The 20,299-nt window shown below is 40.0% G+C and overlaps 1 protein-coding gene across 7 annotated transcripts in view; it reads left to right on the top strand.

The window, feature by feature from the left end:
• The window catches only part of NR3C2 (nuclear receptor subfamily 3 group C member 2), a 187,769-nt gene that overhangs the window by 131,474 nt on the left and 35,996 nt on the right, over window positions 1-20,299 (top strand). For all 7 annotated transcript variants that reach the window (XM_077783015.2, XM_085579275.1, XM_085579277.1 and 4 more), the window contains one exon: window positions 6,306-6,422. In XM_077783015.2, coding sequence (XP_077639141.2) covers window positions 6,306-6,422 — 117 coding nt within the window. The remainder of the gene's footprint in view (window positions 1-6,305; window positions 6,423-20,299) is intronic.

The following is a 20,299-nucleotide window of genomic DNA, read 5'->3' as shown; positions in this document are numbered from 1 at the left end:
ACTATGGCTGTGGCATCTATAAGCTTATTCTGCTACACATAAATCTCAGCATGAGGAATCAAGTTTATTAGTTTACTGTGGTCAGACTGGACTGGTTTAAACAGAGCTGAGGAAGTTAATTATCCAGTGTCTCAGGTGGGTCTGGCAATGAGTAACTAGCCCTGGAGAGAGGCACTGGAGCTGTGCTGGGGGGACAGGTCCTGCCGGAGTGTGTGGATGGATGGCCTGCTGGGAGGGACTGCCATAATCTCTTTCCCAGGTTGTTCGAACCAGTTCAAGAGCAGTAAAACAAGGTTATGTAATTGACATGTGATGTAGCCTAAAATAGTGACTGCAAACATAGGCTGCTGTTGCTGGGCAGTTGTCAACTGCTTTAAAAAAAAAAAAACAAAAAAAACCAAAAAAAAAATCCCAACCCAAAACAAAAAAGCGCCCTCAACTGTGTAACAAATGGACATTTGAAATGAAAATGCAGTGCTCATTTCCGTTGACTAGCAGGTTTTTTATTTATTGCAAGAAATAGGGGCTTTGTGAAAACTGAAATTCGTAAAGAGATTCATCATCATACTTATCATGTTGATCTATTTGAGAGTACCTGCTGCAGATGGTGAAGTGAAAACCTCAGGTATATGCAGTTTGTCCCTTGATAGTGTGATACGACTCCTGTCAAACAGGAAATCCTTTTCTGGATGTGGAAAACCATTGTGGCAAGTCTTGGCAGCAATTTTATTTGTATGCTGGCTGTCAAAAGGTAGAAATAGTTCATTTTTAGTAATTGAAGGAGCTTATACGGACATGGAGACAAAACCTAGGAGGGTTTCAGAGCTGGTTTAAAGGAACACATCACATAGCTCAGTGAGCACAAATGACAGGTTAGGATGTGCACATTTTGCCATTCCTTGCTGTAGGAGGCAAAGCCCTTCATTAGGGCTATACCAGAAAGCAGAAAAACCTGGTGTTAAGTTCTGTTTGCTGACCTGATATTCCTGAGATGAGAGACATCCTTTAGAAAATCCTGATGATTTTCTGCAGCATGTTTGCTTTGTCTTCAGCAGTGCAAGTCTGTGGCTCAGGTTGGAAGGGATGCACAGGCTGAGCTTGTGCAGTCTGACAGACTGGTGGGTAAAGGGAAAGGATAGTGTTAAGAAATAAATGTTATTTAGTCCATAAGGCTTTCATATGTATCTCTGCTGGGGAGATAATCTTCCCAGTTGGGAATTATTCCAGAAACTAAGCGCTTATTCCAGCTCAGAAGCTGCAAAAGGGATCCTAGCTCTTCACATGCAGATCTGCAAGGCAGGGCTGGAGGTGGCTTCCAGCTCCTCTCTCCTCAAAGCCTGGAAGAAGGCTTGGCTTTTCTGGCTGCCTGCAGGGAGAAGACAACTCTGCCTGCAATTTTCTGAGTCAAAGTATTAATTCTCATTGTGGAGGAAGAAGGGAAATTGGGACATTTATATGCATTTTGATGTGCCTCAGTGAGACATTATTTTAAAAGCTGAGTTTTTTCAAGCTACTTCTGCTTCATTTCGTCCTCAGCTGCTGCTCCTGTTTTCTCACTTTGCTGCCCCTTTGTGAGGCTTCCTCAGTCTTGGGACCCAAGACACATTCCTGTTTCAGATATTGGACCCTGAGTGGATTTTGGACTTTGTCTTTCTCAGTGAATTGTGTGTGTGTGGATCTAGAAGAGGAATAAAGAGAACTGCCTGCCCAGGTAAGAGGAGGAAAGAACATGTGGAAGGCAGCTGTGCCCCAGGAGAGGAGCTGGTCATTAGTGACACACAAGTGAGCATGAGTCAACAACCTAATGCCATTGCCAAAAGCCAGCTCTGGTCCAGGATTGCATTAGCAGGGCTGCTGTGTGTGCAAGATGCAGGAAATAACCATTTTATTGGCCTTAGTGATGGTGAAACTCAGCAAGAAAAATGTGCCCTGTTTTAGGAAAGAGGCTGGAGGAGAATAGAAGGAATTGACGACAAATTCAGGAAACATGACCTGCAAGGAGAGATTGAGAGAACTGGATTTGTTTAGCCCAGCAAAGAGATGGGGAACGTAAATCTTTTGATAGGCAGGAGATTGTTGTAAGAAGGTGGTGATCTGTTACTCTGAATGTCTATGGGGGGAGAATGAATATCTCTTCCTGTCCCAAAATATTCCCATTTGGGGGAAATACAAAGGGAAAAAACATGACTTTCAGGGGTGGCTAATCACTAGTCTAATCACACAGGACTTGTAGGTTGTAGGGAAGTTGCAGAATACCTTTCCTCAGGAGATTTTAATACAAATAGAAAAAAACCTAAAAACTTGCCTGAACTGTTAAGCTAGTCTTATCATGCTTCCATGAGTGGGCTTGAATTTAACAGTCTTTGGGTCCTCTTCCAACACTACGCTTTTCTCTTTAGAAAATTTAACATTTGATCATAGTAGCTGCTATTTTAACAAGAGAACAAAAATGTGGAGTACTTAGTAATGACTTGCAGTTCCTGACTTGGACTTCAAACAACTGGAGGGAAAAAAAATTTGTTTTAGGAGGAAAATAAAACACGCAGAATGTTTCAGAAATTTCTGTGATTTTCTCATTTTGCCCTAGACAGGAACAGAAATAATACTGTCAAGAAATATCTACATCTTGTTCCTTTTGCAGCCTTACCTGTTGGGAAGCATGGCAGCTCTTGGAGTGCAACAGTGCTCTGCACACACACATAGGTTCATCTTAGCAAGTCAATTGTGGGGACTGGTGACTCAATTGCTGTAGTGGAGTTTTAAAAATGCGGAAAGGCACAACTTCTGCTGTAGCCTCATTTTGGCAGTAATTCCTAGGCCAAATAAGAACAGCTTTTTCTCCTCCCCTTCTTTACTGCTGAATTTTGCTTATTCAGGGAAACTCAGTAAGAGGGAAGACTGGATTTCATGAATACTTCCTTTTTGTTTTCTTTTGCAAGCCTATAAAAGCAGGAAATTATAGAATATTTGGAGGTGAGAGGGTTGGAAACATTCAAATATTTTAGTGTGTACATTTGATTGTGTCATCCTGTGGTATGTGGTGGCACAATAACCTGGAAAATGCAAATGTCAATATTCCTCTAGTTCTACTGTTAAGAGAAAAGATCTCACTTTCTTCTTAATGTGTAACTGTGTGGTACCTATTCGTTATTTATTTAGAACAGGAAAATTTTCCTCGCATCTTTGGTATCTTTGTATTTCAGATGGAACAGGAATTAGCTGCTTTAAGTACCTTTAATGATGGCATAAGTAAAAATTACTTTCATCTTAATGCATTTAGCACATGGGAGATGAGAATTCAATATCTGCTCTGTCACTTTCCAGCCCACTTGTGGGTGATTGAACGGGATAAAAAGAACAGCTGGATTAAGCTAAACACAAACTGCACAAGGCAGATCAATACATCTCTTTCAAGAGTTGGAGCTCTCACAGCACAAAAACATCAGCCTCTCTTCAGGACAGCCTCCACCACCTCGTTGAGGTCCTGAAAAGCCCTGGAGATCCTGAGAGCACTGCATCAATTTCAGATATTTCAGGTTTTGGTTTGATTCTGAAGTTGAGAGGCCTTAGTGAGCCACGGATAGGATATACTGATTCATTATGGGTGTCTTTGATGACTTACTTTAAAAAATTGGTTTTATTTGAAATGAACCATATTTGATTGCATGGAAGACTGAATCCTTTTTTTGTTTATTCATTATAGATGTTAACTGAAACATTATTTTCATTATTTTTCAGCTGTACTCTATGTAGAGGGTTTGTTAGAATGTTGATCTATTGTGTTTTTCTAAAGGGTTTTCAAGTTGCTTTCATTAATGTAAACTTTATGATGGCTGTGGTTTTTAAGGAGTTTTAGAAATTTAAAACATTGTGAAGATTTGCTGTTTCCTTTGCTTACTAGAAAAACTAGTTATAGATTTTGTACCATACAGTACTACTCAGAGATGCATGCTTCAAAAACTGATGAACATTTACTAAGCTGTGTTTTCTGAAAGTATTTGATCTAGAGTAGATAGGTCACAAAGTAATAATTGCAGGCTGCTGAAAGAATTTGACGGGTGATTTATGGAATATTCTGCTGTTGTGGAAATATTTCTTAGGAAGTGCCATTGTGACAGTGTTGAAATCAAACATTACCAAAACATTTAAAAATGCAACTTAAGTAATTATCCTGGAGTGCATAAAGGGGAACTTTGTATTAAACCCATTAGATTTTTTAAGTGGTAATGAAAAATCTTGACTTAACAGGTATACATTTTTTAGCACAAACTGCCTTCAGGGTAGTTCTGCAAAGGGGTTCATTTTGCAGTGTTGGAGCTGACTTGTCTTATTAATAGCCTACACCCGCCTGTGGAAGCCTAAAAATGGTATTGCAGTAGTCTGATGTACAAAGGACATTGTACGAGTACTGAGCAAGTGCACCTGCATTCCTGGCAGAAAATAACCATTTTTCCCTTCTCCCTGAAAAAAAAAAAAAAAAAAAAAAAAAAAAAAAGATTATATGCCAGTATTTTTAAGAACATATAAACCACCTTTATGCTGTATATCATAATTTTAAATGCTTTTGTTTTTTCCTTTTATGTTACTTTTGTGCTGTCTGCATGGTGGTTCTTTAGGGGTTGTGCTCAAGTCAGTTCAGAGCAAAAATACAATGAGGACTTAAGTTGACTTTTCTCTTTCGTGTCTGTTGTGATCACATCACAAAATAAACATTGTGTGATACCCAGGTTTTCATTTTGTGATCAGCTGAGAACCTTACCAATTTTCTTTAAAGGCCTGCTAAAAAAGAAAATTGCTGATAGATCCTGGTGCTCTACATTGTACAACTTGATTTTATGCCTTAGGTAACTTATTCTTGAATTATTTTGCTGAAGTTTTGTTCTTTTTCATCTGTGTCACAGTGCTAGGTTAAGTCCCTTAATAAAACCCTTATTGGTCCATCTGCTTGTTGTTTAAACATCTAAAGCATTATCTAAATGATGATACCTCTTACTACTGTAAGAGTTCATTCACTCAAATGAGATTGTTTTACTTTGTGTGAGATGCTCAGAAGAGATTTGAGAAACATCCCAAGTTTCAGTTCACTGTCTAGATAACATTTTAAGGCTGAAAGGAGGACATGTGCAGAGATAGAAAATTACTTAGAAGTTTTAAGGCAAATTCCTGAAAGAGCCCAATGCAGAAGTTAGATCTCCTGTGCTCCATGAATATTCTCTTTATCTTTCCCGAGGAAGCATATGAGTATTGTGGGAAATAGCTTGCCAGACATATTTTTTGCCTCCTGTCCTATATATCAGCTCTGTCCCCTTGTGGATGTACATCTTCATTCCCTCTCCCTGCATGTCAGCCCCTGCCTGTTCCAGGGCAGCTCTGCTCCTGACTTCTGCTGGGGCTTCCCCTCCTCTCCTACAGCTGCTATTTGCTCTGGTCGTTGGCTTCAACTTTATTCGCACATCTCCTGGGTTTCTGCACATTTGTTCTGGCCATGCCAGATCCCCATGGATCAAGGCAGCCAAAACAATCTCCTCTTGCTTCTGCTGCCACACTACACCAACCCTTGCAGCTTCCTTTATTCTTCCACATCAAATTCAAGCACCAGGCTTTGGGAAGGTCACATGGGAGTGCCCTTGCCTGAGACACTGCATTGATTTGCTCCACCTGTGTTCTTCCCGTGGAGCAAAATGCCTTTTGGGTCCAAGTTCTCAAATGCCAGCCTGTTTCTCTGGTTGCCGTGTAGTTCCCTTCTGCATTAAATACCTGCTGTCTCTTCAGGAGTGCTTCTGTGGGGCTTTACAGAAATTAAATAATATAGTTGTGATTTAAGTCTGGTTGAAAAGAGTGGAGTATATGGAGAAATATACTCTGCTGTGTATTTCTTCTTTACATCCTGAACTTCTTGAGCATGAAAAGGTACTCAAACTTAGAGCTGTTAGGCTGCTCTGTGATACAGCACACCTAAGAAGATCTGAAAAATCTCAAACCCATTGTTTGTTTTTCACTAGAAGAAAAATTCCACTAGAAAAGAAAAATTTTCACTAGAAGAAAAAGTCTTGTTTAGGAAAAAAAAAGCTAATGAGATCTCTCTTGAGAGTGACACCAAAACTCCTTCCCAAATTAAAAAGAAGAAATGCTCATAATACACATCCATGACAACTCACCAAGATCATTTGGAAAGGGTAAAGAATGGAATTTGAAGTGTCTTCAGTAATAAGACTCTCAAAAGGAGTGCAAAACAGCAGAGAAGAACAAATTGGAATTATGTAAATAGAGCCTCTAATAATGCATTTTATTTTTGGTTCATTCAGGCCAGCACAATTACCTGTGTGCGGGAAGGAATGACTGTATAATTGATAAGATTCGGAGGAAGAACTGCCCAGCCTGTCGATTACAGAAATGTCTGCAAGCTGGAATGAATTTAGGAGGTAAGCAGAGTATTAATAGTTTGGAATCTTAATTTGATTAGGTGAAAACATTGGTAATGTGCAGCTTTTTATAGGTCTGGCAGCTGCATAATCTCAGAAGTTTTAAGGTGGGATTATCCTGAAGAAGTGCTTAATAACTGATAAACTCTATTGTCATTCTCAGTTGGGGTTCGGAGGTGCGTATTTTATGGCACAGAAAAAAGTGGGTGTTTTATGATTACAGTAATTTTAGTAGAATACCATAAGCTAAAAATGTTAAGGTTTCAACTATTGCATGGGTTTTTGGTTTTTTTGGTTTTGTTTTTTTTTTTTTTTTTAATGATGAGCATTCTTCTGAATACTAAAAATGTGTTACACCATCATGAAAGCAAATTCACACATAGTGAAACCTCTCAACTTCTTTGGTGCTTATTCAACATTTTTATTGATTTTTTTTTTCTGTGACTGTAAGGATGTGCAATAATTTTGATTATGTTACTGCATTTCTTATATACTAAGAACAACAAGGAAAAATGTTTTCTTACTAATTATCAAAAGCATACTGAAAACAGTATAATAACAAAATGTATAAGAGGTTTTTCTATGTTGTTTTAATCTTTTTTTGGTAATGACTATGTGTTTCTGTCTGTGCTTCAGTGGATTTCCTGTCTCAAGCCATCGTTTGAGCAAATGCTATTACAAATACCTTTTTTCCACCACTCCTGTGTTTATGATGTTGTCTGTGAACAGGGGTTTGGATACTGCTGCAGGTCCTTTCCCTGATGTACAGAGTTGCCCTTCCCTTAGAGTGTTTTCACTGTACAGAAAATTACAACATGGTCACATTAATTCCTCCCTATCTCAAAATTCACATTTTGTCCTCCTGGACCTATTCTCCTGGCAGCTGAGTTTAGTTCCACAGATTGAGCTGCTTTGTCTTTCATAGGTTATGTGCAAAATCCTGGTTCCTGCCTGCTGCCTTTTTCTACCTCCCAGACTCCTTTCTTCTGTGCTGTCTCCTGGCAGAAATACTCAAACAAGCCTCACCTTACTTTTCAGAGGGAGTAGCCTGGTTAGGTTCTCTTTCAAGCCCCTTCCTAACTAAGACACTACACTGCACCCTAGGTCCCTTATTTCCTTTTCCCAAGGGAAAACAGGACCAGATTGTGGGGAGGTGACAGCTTTCCCTTGGTTTTGATCTGCACTGTTTAACCTGGCAAGGGAAACAAAATGCCTTTGATGAAGCAGGAGCTCCATGGTAGCAGCTCCTTCATCCCAGAAAACTAGTGCTGAAAATCATTGTGGGGCAGGGAAGTCAGCTCTCTGCCCTGCTGGGAATGTTGCTGCATCCTGCTGGCAGCTGGTGTAGGGCATCCCTCCTGGATGTGCCTTGTGCAGTGCCAGTGGAGCTCCAGCAAAACCCAGGGCTTGAGAACCTTAGGAAATGGCAGCAGGGGAGACTTCATCTGCAACATCATGAGTTCATCCCTATGATGTCCAGGTGGTTTCAAAGGATGTGCTCACATGATGTCCTCTGCAGAAAAGCAAGACAGGAGAGAAACTTTGCTAGAGGGGGATGCTTCCTTTTTTTTTTTTTTTTTGCCATTTAAATTTTTTTTTTCAAATACTGACTGGAATGCTGCAAATTAGAAATGCATTGAAAAATCTTCTCTTTTGTTGGACCTTAGTAGATTGCTGGAAATCATCATTTGCGACCTGTGTTTATTGCAGCTTTGGGTTCCTCACTACAAGAAAGACATTTAGGTGCTGGAGTGAGTCCAGAGAAGGGCAATGAATGTGGTGAAGGATCTGGAGCACAGGTCTGATGAGGGGTGGCTGAGGGAGCTGGGGTTTTTTAGCTCCTTAGAAAAGGAGGCTCAGGGGAAGCCTAATCACTCTCTACAACTGCTTGAAAGGAGGGTGCAGCAATACGGTGATCAGTTGGTCTCTCCTTACATGAAGCAAGATACAGGATGAAAGAAAATGGCCTTAGATTGTGCCAAGTGAGGTTTAGATCAGATTTTAGGAGAAATATCTTCACTGAAAAGTTGGTCAGACACTGGGCTGGCCAGGGTGGAATTGCCATCCCTGGAAGTGTTCAAAAACCATGCAGGTGTGGCACCTGGGGACAAGACTTAGTGGTGGACTTGACAGTGCTGGGTTAGGAGTTGGACTTGATGTTCTTAGAGGTCTTTTCCCAACTTCAATGTCTGTGACTCTTTGACCTGGAAGGCCAAGTCTGTACAGCTTGCATGCATTGGAGATTAGCTCTTTTACTGATTTACATCACAGAAAGAAACTTCAGGTGAAATTCTCACTCCTAATTTGATCCCTTTACACTACATAAAGGAACCAACATGTGATAAAGGAGGTCTTTTCATCACTGCCATGAGTGAGATGGCAGAGGAACAGTTTTGGATTTTCATGCATTGCAGTGCCTTCTGCTGGAGGGAGAGGGGAGGGCTGCTGGAGTGAGGTAAAGCACCTTCAGCCCTCAGGCAGCATTACTGTTCAGAGATGCTCAAGGGCTCCCAAATCATACTGCTGGACCTTCCAGCCTTTGAGCCAGCCCAGCTCTGGCAGAAAATGCTGGGAGCTTAAGGATTTTCCTCTGCCTAGGCCATGTCTCCAGTGGTGAGCTCTGCACTGGGCATCTACAGAGGAGCGACACAGCATCTCAATTTTGGGCGCTTCTGTGTGGTGTTGCAGGGCGTTTCTGATTTGTTGGTGATCATAAAAAAAAAAAGGAGGTGGAAATGACAAGAATAAATATTGATTCGTATTTGAAAACTAATTTTCATATAAAATGCCAAGGTTTGGTACTAAACATTTTTTTCATATTTAGCTTGAAGAGAAAGAATAAGGTCATGTTATGAATATACATTGTGGGTTGTAGTTTCATGTGGTCAGTCTGGTTTTGCCAAGCACAGACATTACTCCAGTAAAAATGGGCTTTTACCTGTTTCTAGCTTGGACTTACAGGCAAAATGGGCAAGTATGTTGTTAGGTAGTATGAACAGTAAGGAGCTGGAGAAAAATGAATTTGTAAATGCAACTTAGTTTAAAGTTCTCTTTGCAGCAGAGTACTCTTCGTAACTGTGTCACACTGCACTGTGCTGTGCTCTTGGTGGAGTAGGGCTAAGCTCAGCTCTTACTCTCCAAAGAAAAGCAAATGTAAAAACAAATCCCAAGTTATATCAGAGGTGCTGATGGCCTTGGTTCATGAGAACTAGAGTAAGATAATCTGCAAAGTGGTCATCAGCATAGCTCAGGGCTGGAAAGTCTGCAAGTTGCTGAAACCATGGGCATTTATTTTCTACTTGTAAATAACTATGATGTTTTATCCCCTCATTTAAAGGATAAAAACCAAAGCACCAAACCTCCAGTTGATCTAGAAGAAATGTTACATTAGGGAACAAGGTCATGTCTCCCATGAGCTGGAGAGGAGCTTGACTCTCCTTTGCCACCCTCCCCATGTACAGATGGGAGTGAAGGACCCCAGGCTGCCCCCATGCAGCTCCTCCCACCTACTGAAATAGCGGGGGGTGTTATAAAGCAAATTTTGTAATTTCGCAGTTTGAGATTGTCTTCCTGCTCTTATTGAAGATACTAATCTCTATAATGGAAAACTAGAAATGAGAAATCGTGTTCCATGTTTCCTGCTTCACATTTTTGCACAATCTCTGATTAATCTACTGATCTTCTTTCTTAAGGTTTTTTTCTCTTTTGGTAATATTATTTCTCAATATTTTTAAAGAGTAAAATAGAGTGTTTTTGTACTCTGTCAGTCTTTCCATTTTGTTTTGATGGCATAACTTCTACTTTCCAGCATGCTAATTTTTTTTCTAAATTAAAAAAAAATTATTTTGACTGGTGGCAACATGCCATGATTAGGCACCTTGTAAAAAATATGTTTAATTCAGTGATACAAAATGCACCTTTTTGTGAATGCTCAGCCAAAATAATCTGGCAGTTTTATTATTTACCTCCTCATTTTGTTTGTTGAAAAATTGGAGCAATTTCTAAGCTTTTATATCCTTTAATAATCTTTAGAAAATTATTAATCAAGTCAGCAAATAATTTACCTAATTATGTTATTGTCTTGATATTTGTTTTGATTTTATAAGAAGCATCTGCAACCTGTAATTTCTGCAAAGCTGAAGTTGCCACGTATCACATTAAATCATCTTTCTCATTTCTAGAAGGTACGTGTGTGCTCTGCAGACAGCTATATCCCGTTTGGCAAGTAGGACTCCAAAACTTTTTTGGGAATCATATTTTGTTTGGATTTTTGTTATCTTTTTTTTTTTTTTTTTTAACTCCAGTGGCATATGCTAGGCTTAATTGTTGGAATAGATTCAGAGTGAGCAACTGCACTATGAAGGTATGCTGGCCCATTTTTGGTTTATGCTCTTTTCGAGATTCTGTAATTAATTTTCTGTTAATTACGCACCAGAACGACTTCATGGATTTGGGAAGTTTCTTCCAGCATACGCTGTGGTTGGATTTAGCAAGGCTCTTGCTATCCCAGGAGATGTTTTCGTTTGGCTCTCGCCTCGTGCTGCTGTTCCTCAGTCGTGTCTGTCCCCGTGGTGGCACTGGGGCATGTCACAGTGAGAGCCCCTGTCCCACACCTTGGCATGGGGTCTTATGCCACCACCAGCTGCATCCTGTAAGGCAGCAGCCCCTGGGATGTGTCCTGCATTGCCACCAGGGTGGCACAGATTCTCCCGGTGTCACTCCCGTGTGCTGAAGCCTGGAGAATGGGAATGTTTTATGTGCTGTCACTTGAGGCAGCCGCCACTCCCCTTTCCTGGGCAGGTTGATCCATGCACCTCGAATGTGACCTTGTGATCAGGCATCCCTCCCCATTCTGCATGTTCAGAGAAGCTTCCTCTTCTGCCATGGGATGTGCCATACGTGCAGAGGGGACAAAAATGTTTGGGAAGATCAGCACCATGGAGGGCTGGAATCCGTCCCTGCCTCAGCTCCCCTGTGAAACACTGCCAAGACTTCCCGGCACTGGTATCCCACAGCAGTGAGGAGCAGCTTGCTCAAGGACCCTTTGGATCTGGAAGGGACATAAAATAGATTTCACCTTGCAAATCACACAGTTCATCATTCTGTCTGCAGAGGCTGCCTGTGAAATCCGAGTCTTGTGTCCGCATACATTTACATATGTAAGACACTTTGTGCACAAGATGCTGGGTGTGATTTGTAGGCTTTACTGGCAGATACCCTTAATTTTATACATTGAAATATTTCAATAATCTGAAAAATAGGTTAATTAAGATAACCAGTAATAAGATACAGTGCTTCACCTTTTTGCCCAGCTTTCTGTTTTCTGTTTAAGAACTTATATTAGTAGAGTTTTAAATTGCACTATTATTTTCAGTTACTGGAGCTCATGTGGTTTATATTGTCATTGTTCCTATCTTTTTGAGAAAAAAAGAAAGAGAAAAAAATCTGAAAACCTGGGGAAAACGTAAATACAGCAAAAGTATGTCCTCTTGTTTTTCTTTAGAATTTTCTACTAACCATGAGCTCATAAGTTTTAAAGGAAAATAAACCCCTTTGTGTAAGGCACAAGCAATTTAAGGTATACATATGGTTAAATTTTATTTTTCATTTAAACTTTAACTGCAAAGTATTTTGAAATGCCATTAACTTTAATGCATTTTTATTTGCATTTATTATGTAGCATTTTCTTCTGAGGGAATCCAGTCAATAATTTTTTAGCTTGAACATTCAGCTGGGTTATTACCAGTTCTTTCAACAGACCTTTAAAAACACCAGTGGGTTGGAAAAGACCTTTAAGTAATAAGCAATGCTATTTAAGTAATAAGTAAAAAACAAATAAATAATATTTAAGTAAGTAATAAATAAGTAATAGATAATAATAAGTAATAGATAATTTGCCTATTGTTTATAAACCTGCCATTGAAGATGTTGTAGGAGCCAATTTGTTCAGCAGTTACGTTTTCCTGCTTTTGTGTCCATCTTACTCCATGTGTTCTGCTCTTGCTCTGCTCTTGGTGTGACCCTCTAGCTTCCCAACTTGAATAATCCTCATGAATGGAATGTTTAGATTGGATGTTAGGAAAAGTTTCTCCACTGAAAGGGCTGTCAAGCATTGGAAGAGGCTGCCTAGGGAAGGATGTTTTCCTTCAGAAATCATGTAGATCTGGTGCTTAGAGACATGGTTTAGTGGTGGACTTGGCAGTTTGGGTTAATGGTTGGACTCAATTTCAAAGGTCTTTTCCAACCTAAATGATTCTGTGTTTCTTGAATGTTGTATATGAGAGCAGTCACATGTGACAACTATTCAGAAATTATTTGTGAATGACAATTAAAAATGCAGAATTTTGAAGAGGACTGGTAATGTCAGAGTAATTTCTTGGGCATCAATTAAAAGCAATATTGAAAGTGTGTCCTTGTACTTGGCATTTTGCTGATGATTTTATTCCGTGTGCAGAGGCAGCTGGAGAAGATGCACTGCAGTGGTCCAAGAGCCCACACTTCACATCCAGCAGAACCTGATCAAACTCCTAATCAGATTCATGCTTTGTTTTTTCACATTCTTCTGGTTCCAGCTCTCCCTTCTGCAAGTGCCCAGCTGCAAGCAACATTTGTCTTTCCTCCAGGAACAGCCTTTCAGGCTTTTGGTGTGGGGCTGCTGGACTCCAGACTTCCCATTCTATCTTTTGGACTCTCCACTGTACCATTCAAGGCACAGCACCCCTGGCTGCCAGCCTTGCAAAAGAGCTGCATCCCTGCTGGCCTCCTGCTGGGAGTGTGTGTTCCAGCCTGCCTGGTGTTCCACAGTGGTGCTGTGCATGCAGGCTCTGGGGGTGCTGTCTGATTTTGGCTGTGCAGCACTCCCTGTGCAGGCTCAGAGCCTGCTCTTTCCCCAGAGATTCATATTCTGTATATGCTGCCTTGCTTTGGTTCAAAACACAAGATGGGTGGTCACAGTTTTCTGAGAGGAAGATTTTCAGCATTTCTCAAAGTTGTTACATGCAGCTCTTGGTGATGTTTTGTTTTTTCCTGAATCACTGAATTATCACTTCCACAGTGATATTATTATTACAGCTTCCTTCCACAGTGCTGTAAGTCCATATCCTTTTTACTCTTCCTCACAGTAAAAGTGTAGTCTTTGCTGTGAAAACCTGCCTGTCTCTCCTGTTCCTCTTTTTCCAGAGCTGCTGGTTGTCACCAGAACCCTTTAGAAACCTGCCCCTGTGGTTTGTGATGATGTGTTTCCATTATTCACTTCCCCATCATGAGAGAAGCTGTAGAAGCAGGAGGAACTTGTCCTTTTCACCAAGCTGTTGCTTCAGAGAATTTCCACCTAAATAAGAAAGCATGAAGATTTAACTTGCCATGCTTACAACAACCTTGGCCAAAGTAGGGTGGGCTCACAATGCTGAATTGTTGTTTTTGTTATTAATCTTATTTCTTCTTCTCTTTTTTGTCCCCACCAATTCCCAAGTGCATGGCTTTCCATTTTTAGTATCTGTGTTTTGCTAAAATAAGTGTGAGGTGTGGCAGGCATACCTAGCTCAAAAAGCAGCCCTTGGAGTCCAATGGCAGTAGAAAGAACATTTCCCAGCAGGTCATGAAGGGAATGTTGAGTGCATTTAAGCCTTAAAAATACACAGCAGTGAGAAGCTGGTGTTTAACCAAGAGGGAGGCAAGATGAAGGCTCTGGATGGAGTGTTTCTAAACCACCCAGTACACTTATTCCTGCACACTGGGGCTGGCGATTTGTGTGCTTTTGTGGTTCTCTGCCATCAGCTCTCAGATCATACAAATGGGTAATGGTAGAGATTTGCCATTACCCCAGAAAATGGTAGATATTACCTACAGAGTGTTTTCACTAATGTTCAGGGCAATTTATTGAAGCAGGAGATTAACAGGGTTTATACACTTTTTTCTTCTTTAATGACTAATCATGAAGTAGATGGTGAAAAATATGGTCAAGATGACTGCAGAAGATAAACAGTCTGGTCATATTTCACAGGTAGCTTTGTTGTTCTGGAAAGTAGGGTAGATAATTTCTAGAAGATGAAGGACAGACCAGCAGCATTCAATGTATTAGGAATAAGGTCATTTGAAAGAAATATGAGTTGATAAAAACTGGGGATATGGAAGTCATACAGAGGAAGAGACAAAGGATCTCACAATTTTTATTGCTTGGAGGGAAAAAAACATCAAGTGTGAGTGTGGTAATGACATACCCAGAAAGACCACAGAGGGAAGGGCAGCAGTTACGAAGCTTAGCTCTAGCAAGAACAAAAATGAAACACTCTAGCATGGAGTGAAGTCTGAGCACTCAAGATATGTCACGAGAGGTGCTGTGGCAGTTTGGTTTTGAAGGACTCTGAAACACTTGCTGAGAGCCTTTGTCTTCAATATAAGTATGAAGTTTTGTACATGGTAAGTGTCTGTCAGGGTTTTATCATGTTGTGATCAAGATGGAGGGCACATAAATCATGTAGCAGATATGGAACATTGGGTGTCAACCCAAATAAAAGCAAGAGAGAAGACTTGGATGAGGAGCGCCTTGTGGAAGACTGGATGGGAATGGGTGTCTTGGGAGGAACATTGTCGCTTGGCATAAGGCAGAAACCAGCGACCACAGCCAAGAGTACTCAGTCTGGTGCAGTCCAAATCTGCTCTCCAAAGTTCCCTTAACTTTCTTCTTAATCAAATTATTACCAACACTTGCAGTTCAAGCTGCTGGTGTTTCATTCCAACAGGTGTCTTGGAGTTGCAGGGGATCTCATCTTTGCATTTGTTGTTGACATTTTACTGCTTGTCTTTATTTGATGTCAAATAGAATAATCAAAACCACTGATGCATTTAGTAGACAACTTTTAGCTCAAGAATTACTGAATTTACCATACGCTTGAAGAATGAATAAATAATCAGTAAAAATTAGTTTTAGGAGCATCTGAAAAGGACTGATTAAGATTGGCTTTCATCAACATTATAATTTACCTTTGTAAGCCTTTTTTTAAGGCTTTGTTTATTGGATGATTTAAATATTTAGTAAATACATTTCTTTTGAAATTAATGAAGAAGTACAAGAGAGAGCTTTATATACCAAAAGCGTTAGATGTGAGACTGTGTTATGTGATTTTGGGATTTAATATGAAATATATGTGGGGGGGAATTTTCATACTTTAGCCATTTCTCATTAAAAAACTTTATCAAAACCAGCTTGATTTGATTTTAACAGGAAACCACTAATTGGCATTTGGTGAAAGTTGTTCCCACACAGGGAGGAGTACCCCTATGAAACTGTTATTTTTCATTTAATTATCACTTTGAGGATTGCTGAGAAACAAGCAAATGTGTTAGACATTTTCCCTGACAACCTAAATATTCCTGTAAAATGCACTTTGGATCTTGTCTTTCTTTTGTCACTTTTGTCTGCTGTCTGATCATGAATGCTTAGCCTGAAACTCAGCTTAAAAAGGGATTAATTCCTCTGTCTCTTACCCAAACACTCCCCAGTGCCTTTCCTTTTTAATTGCTGTGCTCATCACTGTCCCACATGACAGATAGGTGGGTAACCTGAGCTTCACCCCTGGGTCAGACCTCAAAAGACACAAGATTTGATCTGGACTTTCACGTGAAGATTTTTGAGACAGCTGCTGTGTGCAAACACTGGTGTGAGGTGCCACCTCCCTGCAGGTGTTTGCATTTCACTGCTCAGTATCTCGAGCCATAAGTGTAATCAGAGGAAAACGTGGATTTTTTTCATTAAAGGAGTATAAGATTTCTCATTAAGTGGGCGTGTAATTACTCGGACTAGTGTTCTTCCAGAGTGATTTCTTGTTATACTGGAAGTGTGTCTGCAGTAGAGTCCTGTTGAGGATCCAGTAGTAATTGTAATGATTACATATATAACAAAGTAGGGAGTAAATATGTAAATCTACAAATTTGGATCAGAACTCAAAAGCATCTTGGGTTCCAGTGTTGGAAATAAACATGATGGCATTTTTGGTACAGACTGGAATGTTGAGAAGTGAAAGTTGAGGCATGGAGAAATGGGATACCTGATAGCAGCTGCTGAGGAGTGGCAGGGAAGAAAGGAGCACAGTGTGGTCATTGTGAGTTAAACTTAGAGTCGGCGAGGTGAAATTGTTGCAAAAATAGGCAAAGTCTTACGTGATGCCAAGGAATCACTCTGTTTCTTGTCAGAGCTGGCAAGTGTGGGCCTGATGATTGTGTCTGATTTCAGCACTTCTGGGTGAGGTGGTGGCGATGGGGCAGCCTTGCAAAATTGTCACGTATGTTCCTGTGCTGGTTGGTGGGACTGCAGTACCTGTGGTACCCTTGTGAAGGCCATGTCTCTCATCTCTTTTTGGACTTGTCCACTGTGAACGTATCTACAGGTCTCTTGTTAACCTGTTCTGTTTTTTCACATCAAGTCTTTAAATTTAGAAAGGTTCCTTTAAGATCTAAACAGAATCTTCCTGAAATTCGTATCATGGGTCTGAAGAAAGGTGTGTACAGATTAGAGAGTGTCCAGGGAAGAACAAGGATAATAAGATGCTTAGAAAAGAAAAAAGAAACAAAGAGTCAAACTCATTTCATGTTAGTGTAGAAGGGAGAGGCTTTAAGAAAATCATGATACCAGTCTTTCAAATCAAAAAGTGGTGTAAAAGAGGACAGGAATGATAAGTTGTTCTTTATGGACACTGGGGGAATGATGGAGTGAAATCAGCCTCACTGCAGACAAAAATGATGCAACATTGGAGATGTTGGGAGAACACTGAGGGGTTAGATAGTGGTGGAATATTGTGGAATTCTCTTTATTGGAGATTAATAACATTCTGAGTTGGGCAAAGTACGGTTGATCCTGCTCAAGGCGATAGGATAAGCTGCTTCAGATATATTGTTTCTGTGCTTTACAGGCCTGTGCTCCAGCAGCATTGTACTGCATCATTTATTAGAATCTGTTCCAAACAAAGCAAAATGCAAGCACTTCTGAGGTTGTTCTATAAGTAACCAAAGTAATATTTACCTAGTTGCAGTCTGTTTTATTAGGAGTTTAAATCCAACTAGAATAATGAACCAAAATACATCTAGGTGAACATAATAAAAATAGTACACAATTACTATTAAAATGTGTATCAGAAACTCTTTCTTCCATCTGTGTTGTACCTCCCTTTTTGGTATCCAGATGTAAACCAAGAATAAGAATTGCACTTATGGATGGTCCTCACTCTTTGCAGGGTCTGACCAAAGGCAAATAAACTGGGACATTTCCATAGATCAGACTTCATGGACATTTACTCCTTGTCTTTAAGTTGTCCAATCTTTTAAGTTGTCAGATTAAAGTGTTATTTATTAATTAGTAAGCAGTATGCCAAATGATGTCATTGTTTCAGTTATGCCTTGCATTTCATTCCACTGAATTCAGTCATTGGATTGGAGCTAATTGTCCAGTAAAAACTTCCTTCTGCCTGTGGAAGATAAGAAATCAGGAAATTTTCTTCACTTTGTTAATTAGACTACTGATTCCTCAGGCTCAACAGCAAGTGATAGCATTTTCTATCACTTTCTCCTCTGGGTCACAGCTGTCAGAAACAGATTTTTAAATTTATTTTGCCATGTGAAGCCAGGATTTTTGTTTTCTTCCTTACCAGCTGCAGTCTTCCTTTCTTTGCATATTTAGACAGACTGCTGGGTCTCTTCAGTGTATCCCAAATGTCACTGCAGAAATCACCCTTGAAAGGCCTCTGCTTTGCAAGAGTCGAGTCCTTTTCTTACGTGATAAAGTAATTTTGTGCTCTACTTTTAAGTCCTTGTACAAGTTGTCCCTGCTTCAGTAGTTGCTTTTCGTTTGCTTCCTCCCCTTGGTCTCTCCAGTTAAAGCAGTGACTCATCTGCTTGCCAGTATGCCTCTCAGATTTGTACCTGATCCTTCCTCTCACACATGGCACAACAGGAGTTGGACTCGTGGATCCTTGTGGACTCCTTCCAGCTCAGGATATTCTATGATTCTAACACTTGGGGTTACATTTAGAGGTTCTTCGTCTTCTGGAGCTACCTGAAATTTTTTTTTGCTTCCCAAAGTGGGTAATGGGTTTTATGGAAGCTTTAGGGTCCTATCTTGGTTGTCCCTTCTGTGTTTCTGGAAGAAAAGAAGTGTGCCTGAGTGCACTTTGTAGGGAAAATGGGATAATGCTGTAAGATGTTTGCATTAGTGCTTTTCACTTTATTCCATGCATTCCCAGGCATATATGTGTGTGTATATACATGAAGTATGTATTATTGTCTAGAAATTTCTCAGCAAAATCTCATTCCCATTGTGCTAGACAACTAAGTGAAAAAACGTCTGTACCAAGATAGCTCAAAATTTTCATGTCAAGATACAACAGATTTGGGGGAAGGGAAAACACTATTTGTGGTAGCAGTAAAATAGCTAATGAGAACAGATGTCAGCTCATTGAAGTAAGTGAAGCAAGTCACCAGGCAAACATGATGAAAAGATTCAGAGGAGAGAAAAGTGGCATTTTGATGGAGCATTTATCTGTACAAAGGTGGAGGCGCTGAGCAAGGACTTAGGGAAGAATCTACCTTGAGTCAGAGCTGCCTTCAGGGGAGAATTGGCACTTTTGGTAACTGTGGTGCAGCAAGGTCCTGGAGGTTGAATTTGGAGAGCAGAGGGAGGTGGTAGTGGCAGGGTGTGCAGGGAAATCCTTATGCATTTGGCAAGGGATGGAAGGTAGGAAGCTGGCAGCTGTGGAGGCTGGGAAGGAGGTGGTGGTTGTAGCTCAGGTGTGAAGCTCGAGCACTGGACCTCAGTGGAAGAACCCGAGTGTTTGAAATGCAGGTGTTTACTGGCTGGGGTACAGAGTTACAGGTGGCCACAGTGAGTTTGTTTTGCAGCATATTGTCTACCCTCAGGCTGCCTAGACCACTAGTGGTACAGCACAATTGGAAATAATCCCAAATCATACCTGGTTTGAAGTGCATATAGTGATTTGCACCTCCCCTGCCTTGTCTTTTATGTTTTCTGTATTTACTCCAATTGCTTTCTCTTCTTCCTTACATCTTCTTAAACCTTCACCACTTTTTGTGTCCTCTGCTGTGTCCATTCTGTTTTCCCCACTTCCTCCACTAAAGCTCTCTGCTTTACACTGGAGGTAGCATATGTTCTTATAATGTGCTTTTGTTATCCCCCATAGATTTAAATATGCATAGAATCTAATAAAGATATGTTGGGTCACGATCACCTTGGTCCTGGCTCTGGCAGAGCTTTATAGATGGGATTAAATAAAAATCTTGGTAATCTAAATTGTTACTTTATGTTTACAAACAGTAAATTATTTTTCTGATGGATATCAAGGCAAGCTCTGAATATCATCTTTAAGAAAAAATAAATTTAGATTCCAGGGGATTGTCATTGCAAGTCTTGTGATTCACTCTGCATAGAACTACAGCTTATCTTCTAAACTTCAGACTTAGCTTACTTTTTTTACTTCCAGAGTACTGGAAGCTAGCATGAATCTGCAGAGCATTTTACATTGTTCATCCTATAAATTTGAACACTGGTACAATTCTACAAACAAGACACTTGTCTCTCAGAAATCTGCTGAATTAAACAGTAATATTTACGGGGGCTTATCTACTATTAAAAACATTTTGTTCTTCGACGTTTCTGAATCTTCTTTTTTTTAACAGTAATGGGATAAAATTATTAATTTTGAGCCTGTGAAAAATACTGATTGGGTGTGTGGAGTCCATAATTTAATTTGTGTATATTCCCTAGGCACAAAAGGAGTATATAATATATATAATCTACATGTATTATCTCCCTCTAGATCCAAATTTTATAGCACGTATAAGTTTACTATGATATTTTTTAAAAGGGAGTA

The sequence above is a fragment of the Lonchura striata genome, chromosome 4 (genome assembly GCF_050655825.1).
Source record: "Lonchura striata isolate lonStrDom1 chromosome 4, ASM5065582v1, whole genome shotgun sequence".
NCBI lineage: Eukaryota > Metazoa > Chordata > Aves > Passeriformes > Estrildidae > Lonchura > Lonchura striata.
Note: the sequence above shows the minus strand (reverse complement) of the source record. Positions and strands in the feature narration are given on the sequence as shown.